The 14451-nt window shown below is 38.1% G+C and overlaps 1 protein-coding gene across 1 annotated transcript in view; it reads left to right on the forward strand.

The window, feature by feature from the left end:
• UBE2R2 (ubiquitin conjugating enzyme E2 R2) overlaps window positions 1-14451 on the forward strand; it is a 95073-nt gene that overhangs the window by 59758 nt on the left and 20864 nt on the right. The window contains exon 2 of the mRNA XM_043453451.1: window positions 10532-10618. Within this exon, the coding sequence (XP_043309386.1) occupies window positions 10532-10618 (87 nt within the window). The remainder of the gene's footprint in view (window positions 1-10531; window positions 10619-14451) is intronic.

Below are 14451 nucleotides of genomic sequence, written 5' to 3' on the forward strand. Positions count from 1 at the left end.
AACAAAGTATCCCTAAAATTAGTGCTTAAAACAGCAGACATTTATTATCTCATGGTTTCTGTGGTCAGGAATCTAGGAGTGGTTTTGCTGTGTTCTTCTGTCTTAAGGCTGCAACTGGGGTGGTGGCCAGTTTTCCAGGCAGCTTAAGGCTAGGATGGGGGCGAACCTGCTTCCAAGTTCACTCACATGCCTGTTGGCAGACCTCGCCCGGGTCCTCATGGCTATTGCAGAGAGAGTACTTCCTTACCAGTTGGCTTCTCCATAACTCTCATATTGATGTGGTTCAGATGGCATGAGGTGCATGCTCTGAGGCCATCTCGTGATGCATGCTTTCCACACGCAGGCTTGCAGACAACAGGCAGGAGAGCCCTACTCTCCCCCTGCCCCCTTCCTCTGCAGGGACCCCACGTAAATGGGGTAGTGTTAGAATCAAAAGGCAGGTAAGTAAAAGAGATAAAGTAAGAATGAGTAGTCTGTTAAAGACACTTTTTGTAAAAAAAAGATTTCATGACATAACCCTTGACAGTTTAATTTGCAAACAAAACCCTTACATATCTCTTACTATGTTAGTGAAAGTGAAAGTCACTGAGTCGTGTCAGACTCATTGTGACCGCAAGGACTATATAGTCCATGGAATTTTCCAGGCCAGAATACTGGAGTGGGTAGCCTTTCCCTTCTCCAGGGGATCTTCCCAACCCAGGGTTCGAACTGAGGGTCTCCCGCATTGCAGGCGGATTCTTTACCAGCTGAGCCACAAGGGGAAGCCCTATTATATGTTAAGCACTGTTCTAATGCATTTTACAAGCATTTACTCACTCCTCATACCAAGCCATTTAATAAGTACTATAAACTTTATTTTACTGATGAGGAAATTGGAGACACAAATAACTTACTTCGAAAAACACCAATTAGTGGGAGAGCCAGGATTCAAACCCAGGTGGTCTAGCTTTCTGAGTGGATGTTCTTTACTGTTCTTTGATGCTGTTGTATTGGTGCATTTCCTACATTCTTTATAAATTTGCATGCTGCCATACTTAGTTACTCTAGAAGAATTTCTTTTAATATAGTAGTAGTCTAGGAAAACATTTTGGGGGACCTCAAGATTTTGACTGACTACTAAATTTTATAATTTTTAGGATAATCTAATTTCTCATAGATACGTGGTAAGGAGGCTACATTTTCAAGCACCAGAGTTCCAGTCTCTTATGGAAATTTTTATAATCCTGTTTTATTCAAACATGCATTATATAACTGTGTGTGTGCTGTGTGTGCTTAGTCGTTCAGTCGTGTCTGACTCCTTGTGACCCCATGGACTACAGCCTGCCAGGCTCTTCTGTCCTTGGGGATTCTCCAGGCAGGAATACTGGAGTGGGTTGCCATGCCTTCCTCCAGGGGATCTTCCCAACCTGGGGATTGAACCCAGATCTCCCACATTGTAGGCGAATTCTTTACTGTCTGAGTCACCAGGGAAGCCCATATAACTATGTAATAAATGCTTTCTAAAGTATATACAGATCTGGGAGATGAAACAGATAAAATGAAAAAGAAACCATTTCTAACTTATGTCTGTTTTTTCATCCCATTCCATTCATCTTTTACAGTGCTGTCCTAGAGTCATTTTTCTAGAATACACATCTGGCCTTTTGTGTCTATGTATGGCAACCAACTGCAGTATTCTTGCCTAGAAAATTCCATGGACAGAGGAGCCTGGCAGACTATGCCCATAGGGTCACATAGAGTCGGATTGACTGAGTTACTGAGCATGCATGTACAACTTTCCACTAAAACACCTAAACATGGCCTCAGCCTGCCTTCATCCAGTCTCCTGTAGTTAATTACCACCGAGCATCTCACTAGCCATGCCTGACGACTCCTCATTCTTTGCACCTGGTGCCCTCTTGCTGTTTCCTCTGCTTTAATCCACTCAGGGCATTACTCAAGACAACATCTAGCCATAGTACCAATACATTGTAGGCTTTCAAAGTATACAATTTGTTGGACTTTTTAAAATTCACAAGGTCATACAGCCATCGTCACCATCTAACTCCAGTTTATTTCATCAACTCCAAAAGAAATCTCATACCCATTAGCAGTCAGGCTCAATTCTACCCTACCACTCGTAATTGCCTTTTATTATTTCTGGTTACACTTCAGAATACTCCATTGCATTTAGTTGTCATGTCTTCTTAGTTTCCTCCAGTATTTGATGATTTCTGCATCTTTCTTTGTTTTTCATGACACCTTTGAAAAGAACTGGTCAGATATTTTGTAGGATGTCCCTCCATTTGGGTTTGTTTAATGTTTTTCTCATGATTAGAAGGGTTACGGATTTTGGGGTAAGAGCATCACCAAGATGGGCTGCATTTCTCATCACATCTTATCAGGAGGTCATGATTTCAATGACTTGACACCAATGATGTTAATCTTATTCACTTGATTAAGGTGTTGTCTGCCAGGTTTCTCTACTGTAAAGTTAGTATTTCTTCCTTGCCCTACTCTATTCCTAGGAAGTGAGTCATTCAGCCCAGCCCACACTCCAGGGGGAGGGGAACTAAACTCCACCTCCTTAATGGGGTATATCTATATATATATTATCTGCTGTAAGAAAGATTTGCCCCTTCCCTAATATTTTTTCACTCAATAATTTATACCAATATGCACTCATGTATATTTACTTTTTACCTTGGGTTATCACCCAGTACTATAAATTGCTTTACATTTGGCCAGTAGGGGCTTTTTCAGGTTGGCTTCTATGGTGTTTGTTTTTGCTTTTTGTTTTTGGTATGCCTCCATTGTTAACATTTCCTTACTTTCAGGTACTGTAAGATGCTCCATACTCATGCTGTATTTCACTCCCCTAGATCCAGTATCAAGTATTCCTGCAAATAGCCTTGATTCTTTTTATTAGAAAATGGTATTTTGAAACTAAGATCTGAGGAACTGAGTATTCTTGTTGCTATTAGGATGTGACTGCATTTGAACTCCAGGTTTGTTTATTTTTGGCTGTGCTGGGCTTTCTCAACTTGCGGCGAGCAGGGACTATTCTCTTAATTGAGGTGCATGGACTTCTTGTGGCAGTGGCTTCTCTCATTGCAGAGCACAGGCTCTAGTAGTTATGGTGCACGGTCTTATTTGGGGCTTCCCAGGTGGTGCTAATGGTAAAGAATCTGCCTACCAGTGCAGGAGTCGTGGGTTCAATCCCTGGGTCAGGAAGATCACCTGGAGAAGGAAATGGCAATCCACTTCAGTATTCTTGCCAGGTGAATCCCATGGACAGAGGAGCCTGGCGGGCTGCAGTCCATGCTGTCACAGAGAGTTGGCCACAGCTCAGCACAGCACAGCACGGGCTTACTTGCCCTGCAGCATGTGGGATCTGCCTGGACCGGGGATTGAACTGGCGTCCCCTGCATTATAAATAATGGCAGATTCTTAAACCACTGGACCACCAGGAAACCCTCCCACACCTGCCCCCCTTTTTAAAAATAAGCAGCTTTTTTTGTGATTTTAATGTACATATACTGTTCACCCATTTAAAGTACACAATTCAGCTATTTCTAGTATATTCATAAAATTTTGCAACCATAAACAATTTTAGAACATTTTCCTCATCCCAAAAGTTCATGCATCTATTTCCTCCCAATTTACCCTAGGCAACCACTAATCTCTCATTTTCATAAATATGTGGTATTTGTGACTGTCTTACTTCACATAGCTAATGTTTTTGTGGTTCATCTACATTGTAATATGTGTCAGTACTTCATTCCTCTTTTCCCCTGCAGGGAAGCTGAGTTCTAACAACTGGACCACCAGGGAACTCCTGTACATCATTCCTTTTAATTGTCATATAATATTCTAATGTATGGATATACAATGCCTTTTGTACATTCATTCCTCGGGTAATGGACATTTGGGGTTGTTCTACATTTTGTCTGTTATGCTATTATGAACATTTCTGTACAAGTTCTTATGTAGTTCATTTCTCTTGCTCACATACCTGGTAGCGGACTTGCTCTGGCACAAGTTTATTGTTTCAAGGAACTGCTAGACTGTTTTTCAAAGTGACTACCGTTTAGTACCCCCTTCAGCAATGTATAAAGCATTCTAATTTCATGACATCCTGGCCAACATTTTTTTTTTATTATCTCGCTCTTTATAGCCAGTAGGTGTATGTCAAGTGATATCTCATTCTACCTTTAGAATGCATTTCCCTGATGGCTAATGATGTTGAGCATCTCTTCATATGCATATTAGCCATTTGTTTATATTATTTGGAGAAATGTCTGTTCAGATACTGTGCCCATTTTTAAATTGAGTTATTTCTCTTTATTACTGAGTTATAAGCATTCTTTATGTTTTCTGGGTATGTGTCCCTTATCATATTTGCAGGTATTTCCCTCCATTCTGTAGGTTGGTTGTCTTTTCATTTTCCTAATGTTGGCTTTTATTCCTTCTGGTGTTCCTATTACATGTATCTTATACTTTTTGCATTTCCCACAGTCCTTGAATACTCTGTTCTGGTCCATCCCACCCCAAGGCTTTGTTCTCTTTGCTTTTCTGTTTTCAGGGATTCTATGCATAATATCCTCTAGTTGAGAGATTTTTTTTCCCTCAGCCATGTCCAGTGTTAGAAAGCAGCCCATCAAGGCATTCTTCAGTGTTTTTATCTCTAGCATTTGACTTTGGTTCTTTCTTAGGATTTCCATCTCTCTGCTTATGTTGCCTATCTGTTTTTGCATACTGTCTACTTTGTCCATTGGAATCCTTAGAATGTTAGTCATAGTTTTAAATTCTGATAATGCCTACATCCCTATCATATCTGGTTGTGATAATTTGCTCTGTTTCTTCATGTGTAATATATCCTTTTGTTATGCCTTGTAATTTTTTCTTGTTACTTAGCTGTGATATACTCTGTTAAAATAATATGCTGTAAGTATCTCAGTAATATATTGGTGGGGTGTGAGGGGAAGGGAAGGAGTTGTGTACTTCTGTGATTAGGTTTTGGCCTTTTAGCGAGGCTTTGCTTCTGGACTGTGAACTTTTCAAAAGAGTTTCTCAATTTTTCTTTGCCTGTGAGGTGGGATATTAGGGTTGGAGTTCTATATTTCTCTTCCCCTAAGTTAGTTAGGCTTTGACAATGATCCTTCCAAGTTAGGTTCTAAGTAGCTTCTCCTGAGGGCAGGCCTGGTTAAAAGCAGAATCCTCTGGTGTATTTAAAAGGATTTAACTTCACTCCTTTGCATGTGGATATCTAGTTGTCTCAGCACAATTTGTTGACAAGGCCTTTTCCCCACTGAATTGTCCTTATGTTAATACCAAACTGTCTTGATCACTGTAGATGTGTAGTATATTGGAATTGGGAAGTGTGAGTTGTCTCACTTTGTTCTTCTTTTTCAAGATTGTGTTAACTATTCTGGGTTCCCCAAGTACCAATTTTGCCATTTCTGTAAAGGAGGTAGTGAAAAAGTTGGCTTAAAACTCAACATTGAAAAAACTAAGATCATGGCATCCAGTCCCATCACTTCATGGCAAATAGATAATAGATAGGGAAACAATGGAAACAGTGACAGACTTTATTTTCTTGGGCTCCAGCGTCACTGCAGATGGTGACTGCAGCCAAGCAATTAAAAGATGTGCTTGCTCCTTGGAAGAGAAGCTGTGACCAACCTAGATAGCATATAAAAAGCAGAGACATTACTTTGCTGACAAAGGTTCGTCTAGTCAAAGCTATGGTTTTTCCAGTAGTCAGTATGGATGTGAGAGTTGGACTACAAAGAAAGCTTAGTGCTGAAGAATTGATGCTTTTGAACTGTGGTGTTGGAGAAGACTCTTTAAGAGTCCCTTGGACTGCAAGGACGTCCAACCAGTCCATCCTAAAGGAAATCAACCCTGAATATTCATTGGAAGGACTGATGCTGAAGCTGAAACTCCAATACTTTGGCTACCTGATGTGAAGAACTGACTCACGAAAAGACTCTGATGCTGGGAAAGATTGAAGATAAGAGAAGAAGGGATGACAGAGGATGAGATGGTTGGATGGCATCAGTGACTATGGACATGAGTTTGAGCAAGCTCCGGGAGTTGGTGATGGACAGGAAGCCTGGTGTGCTGCAGTCCGTGGGTTGCTAATAGTCGGACACGACTAAACTGAAAAGAAGGCAGCAGAGATTTCCATATAGTGAGGCTGAATGTGTAGATCAACTTGGGGAGGATTACCATCTTAAGAATATCAAATCTTTCAATCCATGAACATGTGTATGTGTGTGTATTTGCTCAGGCGTCTCCAACCCTTTATGACCCCATGGACTGTAGCCCACCAGGCTCCTCTGTCCATGGAATTTTCCAGGCAAGAATACTGGAGTGGGTTGCCATTTTCTTCTCTAAGGGAACTTCCCGACCCAGGCATCAAATCCATGTCTCCTGGGTTGCCTGCATTGTCAGGCAGATTCTTTATCACTGTGCCATCTGGGAAACTACATGAACTTGTAATATCATGGATATTTAATATTTACTTAAGTCTTTAATTTCTTTTAAAATGTTTTGTACTTTTTAGAGTGTGAGTTTTGCACACATTTTTGTTGGAGGTTTTTTTCTTTTTTATGTGAACCGTTTTTAAAGTATTCAGTTTGTTACATTAGTGCTTCTGGGTTTTTTGTTTGTTTTTTGTTTTTAAATATTTTTGGCCATGAGGCACATGGGATCTTACCTCCTCCACCGAGTATTGAACCCACACCCCCTGCATTGGAGGGTGAAGTCTTAACCACTGGACTGCCAGGGAAGTCCCAAGCTTTGCACTTCTTGTTATTAAATTCATTCCTAAGTATTTATTATTTTTGTTGCTATTATAAGTAGAATTTTCTTAATTTCATTTTCAGTTTGTTCAGGGCTGCTGTATAGAAATATAATTGATGCTGATATTGTAAGTTTTATCTTGCAACTTTACTGATTTGCTATTCTAATATATTTAGTGGATTCTTTTTATTTTTCTGTATACAGGATTATGTAATATAAAAATAGAAGTAACTTTGCTTCTTACTTTCTAACCAAGATGCCTTTTATTTCATTTGCTTGCCAGTTGCCCTGGCTAGCATCTCCAATACAGTGTTGAATACACCATGATGAGAGTGGACATCCCTGTCTAATTTCTGAAATTCCTTAACCATTAAGTATAATATTAGTTGCAGTTTTGTTTACTAGGTGGCCTTTGTCAAATCAAGGAATTTCCCTTGTATTTCTAGTTTGTTGGGTGTTTTCAGTCATGAAGGGGTGTTGAATTTTTGGAGTTATTTTATATAAACATCATATAACTATACAGTTCAATTATTTCTTGGTATACAAATTACTTCTTTGTGTGGTTTATGCTCTTTAGTAGATTTATAATTATTATGCTATGTATTTTTAAAATTTAATTTATTTTTGGCTGTGATGGCTCTTCACATCCAAATCACATTGGGATTTTCTCTAGTTGTGGGGAGTGGGGGCTACTCTCTAGTTGCTATGTGCAGGCTCTTCATTGTAGTATCTTCTCTAGTTGTGGAGCACAGGCTCCAGGGCATGTCGCCTTCAATAGTTGTGGCCAGTGGGCTAAGTAGCTGTGGCTTCCAGGCTCTAGAGCACAGGCTCAGTAGTTGTGCCACATGGACTTAATTTCTTCATGCTGTGTGGGATCTTCTCAGATCAGGGATCAAACTCATGTCTCCTGCATTGGCAGGCAGATTCTTTACCACTGAGCCACCAGGGAAGCCCTGTTTTTTAAATTGGGAGGAAAAAGTTATAAACAAAAGGAACATTTATTATATCTTTTGTGTCTATCCTGTACTTGTACTACATATTTATTTGTGCTCTTTCTTCATCTTGGTTCATGTAGTAGCTAGTCCTTTCCTTTCAACCTAGAGGACTCCCTTTAGTATTTCTTGGAGGTGAGGTCTGCTAGTCATCATCTGCTAGTTCTCAGTTTTTGTTTACCTAGGAATGTTTTAATTTGCCTATTTGAGTTTTGAGGAATGGTTTTGCTGGATATAGAATTCTCAATTGACAGGTTTTGTTCTTTGTACTTCGAATGTTATTCCACTGCCTTCTGGCTTCCTGGTTTCTGGTGAGATGGCATCTGTTTGTCAAGGGATTCTACTTGATGGATTGTTTCTTTTTTGCCGCTTTCAAGATTCACTCTTTAGCTGTGAACAATTTGATTATGATATATAGATAGATACGATATATAGATAGATAGATGTGTATCTCTTTGAGTTTTTCTCTTGGGAGTTTGTTGAGCTTTTGGTTGTTAGAGTCATTGTTTTAATCAAATTTGGCAAATTGTTGGCCATTATTTCATCAAATGCTCTTTTTGCCCCTTTTAATTCTTCTTATGAGACTCTTAGTATGTATATATTGATAACCTGGTGTCCCATAGGTCTCTGTTAGTTGCTTTGTATTCCTCTTAACTCAGACTGGTTAATCTAAACAGAGCTTTCTTCAGTTTCACTGATTCTTTTTTCTGTTTCATCAAATCTGCTGTTCAGCCTATCTAGCAGATTTCTAAAATTTCAGTTACTGTATTTTGCAGCTTCGTGGTTTATGTTTGGTTCTTTTGCTCCAAAACTTTTTTTTGTTTGTTTGTTTTTTATAATTTCTTCATGTTGATATGCTGAAAGATTTTCCATATACATTTCCTTATTTCTTTAGCTGTGGTTTCTTTTAATCTTTGGAATATATTTAATACAGCTGATCTAAAGTCTTTTTCTAATAAAGTAAATATCTGACCTTCCAGTTTCTGTTGGTTGCTATTTTTACCCTTTGTATGTGCCATACTTTCTTTTCATGTTTTGTAACATTTTGTTGAAAACTGGATGCTTAAATAATATATTGTGGCAACAGGATGTTGGTTGTTCTTGTTTGTTGAAGTTGCTTCCTTACTTAATGACTTTTCTGACCTAATTCTGAAACGTCTGTGTTCTTGGTTGTGTGTGGCCAGTAGAGTCTTCACTTGGTTAGCTTAGTGGTCACCCAGTAATTGGGCAGAAGTTTCCCTTATTAAATTAAATGCAGTTATTTTCCTGGAACCAACAAACCTCCTGGGCATTTTAGAGGAGCTCTGTGTGCATTTGGGGGCATGCCGTTAACACTCAGCTTAGGTAGTTGCAAATTCGGCCTAACCCTCAACTGCTGCTTGTGCAGATCTCAGGTTCACCAGAGGTGCTAGTTGAAGGCCATCTAATGACCTCTCATGACTTTTCTGAGCATGTGCATAGCTGAGGCATATTCATGGCCCTATACATTGGCTGATCTTCTAGTTGGAAATTGGTCAGAGATTTTCAAAGCCATACAGACATTTCATATCCCACCCTTTCCTATTAAAATAGTTGTTTAGTCTATTTGACCTGCTGAGTCCCTGGTGGCTCAGATGGTAAAGAATCCACCTGCGACGTGGGAGACCTGGGTTCGATCCCTGGGTTGGGAAGATCTCCTGGAGATCTTTTAACTAGAGCAAGTTAAAATACCACAAGTGAAGTGAGTGAGTGAAGTTGCTCAGTAGTGTCCGACTCTGCGACCCCATGGCCACAAAGTTTACTATAAAAACCAGTTCAACTGTTTTCCTTGAATAGATCCTCCCTGGACTGCTACAAGCCTCATGTGATTTTCTAGATTTTGAAGAAGTTGATTCTTACAGTTTTTGCTGTTTTTCTCATTGCTTTTATTGAAGACAGAATTGCTGAGAATCCTGACTGCAGTTTTCACTGCTGTCCTCAGCTTTACTCTCAGCTTGTCCTTTCGTTCCCGTCCTCATTCCCTTTTACTGGTATGGTCAGATGACACTTTGGGTTTATTTATATTTGAAATGTGGGATTCTGCTGAGGACATTCACTGTGACTGTATTTACAATAGCAAAAGAGTGAAAAATCACCAATATGTTCCAAAATAAGGAAATGGGTTTTTTTAAATGGTTCATCTATATATCCGTATGATGGAAACATCTTGCAAATACTAACAATCATACATACAAAGGAAAATGTTTATGATATAATACAGATGGAAAGAAACAGTATAAATACAATAATTGAAAATAAGCTTTGTAAAGAGATAAGCATACTTCAGTATGAAAAACTCCTGGAAGAGCCGTATCAAAATGATAGCATTTGTTACTCCTTGGTAGTAGTTAAATGGTGTTGAGTAAAACAAATTATCTTTGTTCTATAATATACCATAAGGTCGTATTAACTGTTATGAATATAAAATGCAGCCATTAATGTGACGCACATATTAAACATTTTCACTCATGTTTATTCAGTTAAAAATTATATAACTGTTGAGCATTTGCAATTTAACATAAATTTTTATAAATATTTAAAGAGATAGTTGTAAAAACATGCTAATAACCCTAGCATTGGGGCTGACAAAATATATATGAACTATTTTAATCTCCAGAGTTTATGGTGCAGAAAGATGTTCCATTTCACTGGAGTATATTAGGGTGAATTGTTAGGCAGATAAGTAACCTGTAGTCTTACTTACTAGCATTTCGTTGTTTTTTTCTTTTTAGGCGCATATTAAATTTCCTATTGACTACCCATATTCACCACCTACCTTCAGATTCTTGACCAAAATGTGGCACCCCAACATTTATGAGGTAAGAGATATCTATCATGAATTTCTCTGAAGATTTGATTTTTTGATACTGTCCTTTAATCTCCATAGCTCAGTATGCTGTGGCGACAAAGAACTATTCATGGCTTTTATTATAGCAGTGTATATTATGGTTGGGGCTTTCCAGGTGGCTCAGTGGTAAAGAATCCTCCTGCCAGTACAGGGGACTCAGGAGCCACAAGTTCTATCTCTGGGTTGGGAAGTTCCCCTGCAGTAGGAAATGGCAATCCACTCCAGTATTCTTGCCTGGAGAATTCCATGGACAGAGGAACCTGCTGGTCTACTGTCCATGGGGTTGTAAAGAGCTGGACATGACTGAGCACACACTGTTCCATATTATGGTTACTTTAAGATTGAGACTTTAAACCTTTGCTGCTCATTGCTAAGATTATAATTCATATGTGTTAGCATTTATATTTTTTAAAATTTAGTGAAGTTATATAAATTTATTTGTGTACCTATTCCCTAGCTTTACAGACTCTAGCTTCACAATTTGTCACTTTGATCAGAGATTCAACTTGTGGGTGAAGGGAGTGGGAATCATTTGTACTGGTCTCCTTTAAGGAGTTGCTGCATACCAGTTGAGAGTCTCTTCTGAAATAAATTCAAGGTTAGGGTCTTCTGTTGGACAAGTGCCTGGGAAAACAATTTCTAGCTTTTTTGATGACATATACTGAGCTTTGTGCTAAGTTCTAAGGATCCTGAAACGATCCCTTCTGTTTCTTCGGGTGTATGTCAAGGCCCACTCAGGAGTCCTTCGAGTCTCCTTCTCTGCCATTCTGTAGCCTGTTTCATTACAGTAGGGCTCTGAAGTTGTAGCTGAGGCCCAAGCATTAAATTTGTTTTTTAAAACTCGCAACTTTAGTAGTATAGTTTTGGGGTTTGTTTTTGTCACGTGTTATTGGCAAGCTCCTATGCTCCAGAAATAGAGGTACAGGGCCTTTACTTATTCTATAGTGCTGAATTTTGGATCTCAGTCTATATAAAGAACACCTTGGAGCAGCTTTATTGTTTTTCACAATCTGCTTTTTTCTGTAAGTCATTATCTTCATTTTTCTTTTCTTAAAACAGGACAAAGAGTGCTCAAAAGGTGATACATTGTAACATTTCCAGAAATAAGCTCCCAGGATATTGTTTTCTTTAGTATCTTTAGTATTTGACATAACCATAATACAGACAACATTGAATGTGTTATATACCGTTCTGTATAACAAAATTATCCTGTTGTAGGAGAGAGACTATAGAAATGTTTTACTGTTTCATAAGTTAAAACTGAGTTCAGTTAATACTGAAATATTTTTGTGTCTGTCTCCATTTAATAATCAGAAATTCTTGCCTTCAAAACTAGGTGGTATATATAGGTTTTAGATAATAAAAGAGAAATGAAAACAACATTGAATGTGTTATATAGTTCTATGTAACCTTGTCTTGCCACTGAGAATGAATTCACGTTAGAGCCACACACTTGCCTGTTTCCATCTCATTTATCTAATTCTCAAACTTTTGTCAAAAAAGAAAAAAAAAGCATGGTAAAGGAACCAAAGCTCTTTCAGAAGAAAGTGTAGGTAAATACAGTCCCCTTTCCATTGCTTTTTCACCACTTAGGTAGGCAGTCTAGTTCTGTCTCTTAAGATTTAGCATTGGATCATTATTTTTAGAAATATTTTTCATATTCATAAAAATTTTAGCAGTAAAATAATGCATGCATATCTTACGAATATGCAGTTGTTTACCATGCCGTATAAGTTGTTTGTAAACAAGTGTTAAGTCATATTTAAGCATTAAATTTGATCTAATCAAATGAGTCACAAGAGACTTTCCTCACATTTGTTAATTTACTTTGCTATATTCTGGAAATGGTATCAGAATTGAACTTGGGGGCCCAAGTAAGTGGGCTCATGGTTCTTAGCCAAAGGGATGGGATATTCTTGGAGATTGCTCTCTCCTCACCCATCTATGTTGTCACCTAGAAACACAATGGACCTCAGTGTCAAATTGTTCTAGTCACCAAATTGTTTACTACAGAATTATTTATAATAGAACTGGGGTTGAAATGGGGGAACAGTGACAATATCAACCACAACAAAACAAAAATAAAATATGTGAATTGAAGAGTTTTTTGTGTATTAACTTTGTGAGCATTAAATTATCATAAGGACTATTTTTGGTAGAAAGTAGTTTATCAAAAGTTTTTAAAAACTAGAGCTTTGGTACAATTTTGTTAAATACATTCACAGATATTACTGTAGCCCCCAAAGTTATAAATAAACTGCTGTGTTATCAATTTCAACATTTCTTTTATCATTGCCACGTTTGTGAAATTTATAAATACCAAGGGGAAACTTGGAGAACGAAAGAAATTTCATATGAACTTGTTGTCAATGACCATGTTGCACAGTTGACTCCTTCTTGCTTTATATAATATGTTGAGTGATCTTAGTAACAGTTTGCCTGGTTACATGTGTTGTGTGTGTTCTGAAGTAGATAACCAGTGAAGCCCATTAAATCATGTATTCAAATGAAGTTTTTGTACACAAACTCTTGAGTATGAACTTCACAGCTATGGCAACTCAAAATCTCACTGCTCTTTGTATTTGTTATTCATTTTACATCTCAGAACTGCCTTTCTCAAAGCTTAGAACTTCTCCCTCCCCCCTCCTTTTTTTTAAAAAAAAATTTATTTAATTTTGGCTCTGGTGGGTCTTTGGTGTTGCCTGGGCTTTCTCTAGTTGCAACAGGCAGTGGCTACTTTTTGTTGTGATGCAAGGGCTCTTCATTGGGGTGGCTTCTCTTGTTGTGGAGCAGGAGCTTCAGTAGTTGTGGCTTGCAGGCTCTAGTGCACTGGCTCATGGGCTTAGTTGCTTCACAGCATGTGGAATTTTCCCGGCCCAGGGTTCGAACCCTTGTCACCTCCTTATAACCTGCAAATATTTCCTCTCGTATGTATCGATTGTTTTTTTTTCCCCCATTTTCTTTGATAATTTCCTATGCACAAAAGTGCTTAATTTTGATGAAGAGGTCTAGTTTATCTGTTCATGCATGCTTTTGGTGTCATACCTAAAAGTCCATTGCTAAATCCAAGGTCATGAAGATTTTAAACACACACATAGACAAACACAGACACACTTTTATAAAAAGACTTTATGGTTTAGGCTCTTGGATCTTTGTTCCATTTTGAATTAATTTCGTATATGGTTTGAGGCAGGAGTTCAGCTTCATTCTTTTGGAAATCCAGTCCCAATATCATTTGCTAAAGAGACTGTTCTTTCCCCATTGGATGAACTTACCATCTTAGAAATCAGTTGGCTATGTTGTATGAATCTGTGTAGACTCTCAGTTCTGGGTTGCCTTGATCTATATATCTTGTCATGCCAGTCCTAAACTGTCTTATTCTCTGTAGCTCTGTAGTGAGTTTTGAAATCAGGAAGTATGAATCCTTCAACTTTATTATTATTTTCCAAGATTGTTTTGGCTTTTGTGGGTTCCTTAAATTTCCTTATAAATTTTAGGGGCGGTTGGTCAGTTTTACAAAAAGGGAAGCTAGGGTTTTAATTGGGATTGGGTTGAATCTGTAGATCATACTGGGGAATATTGCCAACATTAAGTCTTCCTACCCATGAATATAGGCTGTTTTTCTTTTTTTTTTTAGGTCATCTTTAATTTCTTTGAGCAGTGTTCTGTAATTTTCTTTGTACAGGACTTTCACCTCCCTGGTTAGATTTGTTCCTAGATATTCTATTCTTTTAGAGGCCATTGTAAATGGAATTGTTTGCTTAACTTGTTTTTTAGATTGTTCATCACTAGTATATAAAAATG

Source organism: Cervus canadensis, chromosome 30 (genome assembly GCF_019320065.1).
Source record: "Cervus canadensis isolate Bull #8, Minnesota chromosome 30, ASM1932006v1, whole genome shotgun sequence".
Lineage (NCBI taxonomy): Eukaryota > Metazoa > Chordata > Mammalia > Artiodactyla > Cervidae > Cervus > Cervus canadensis.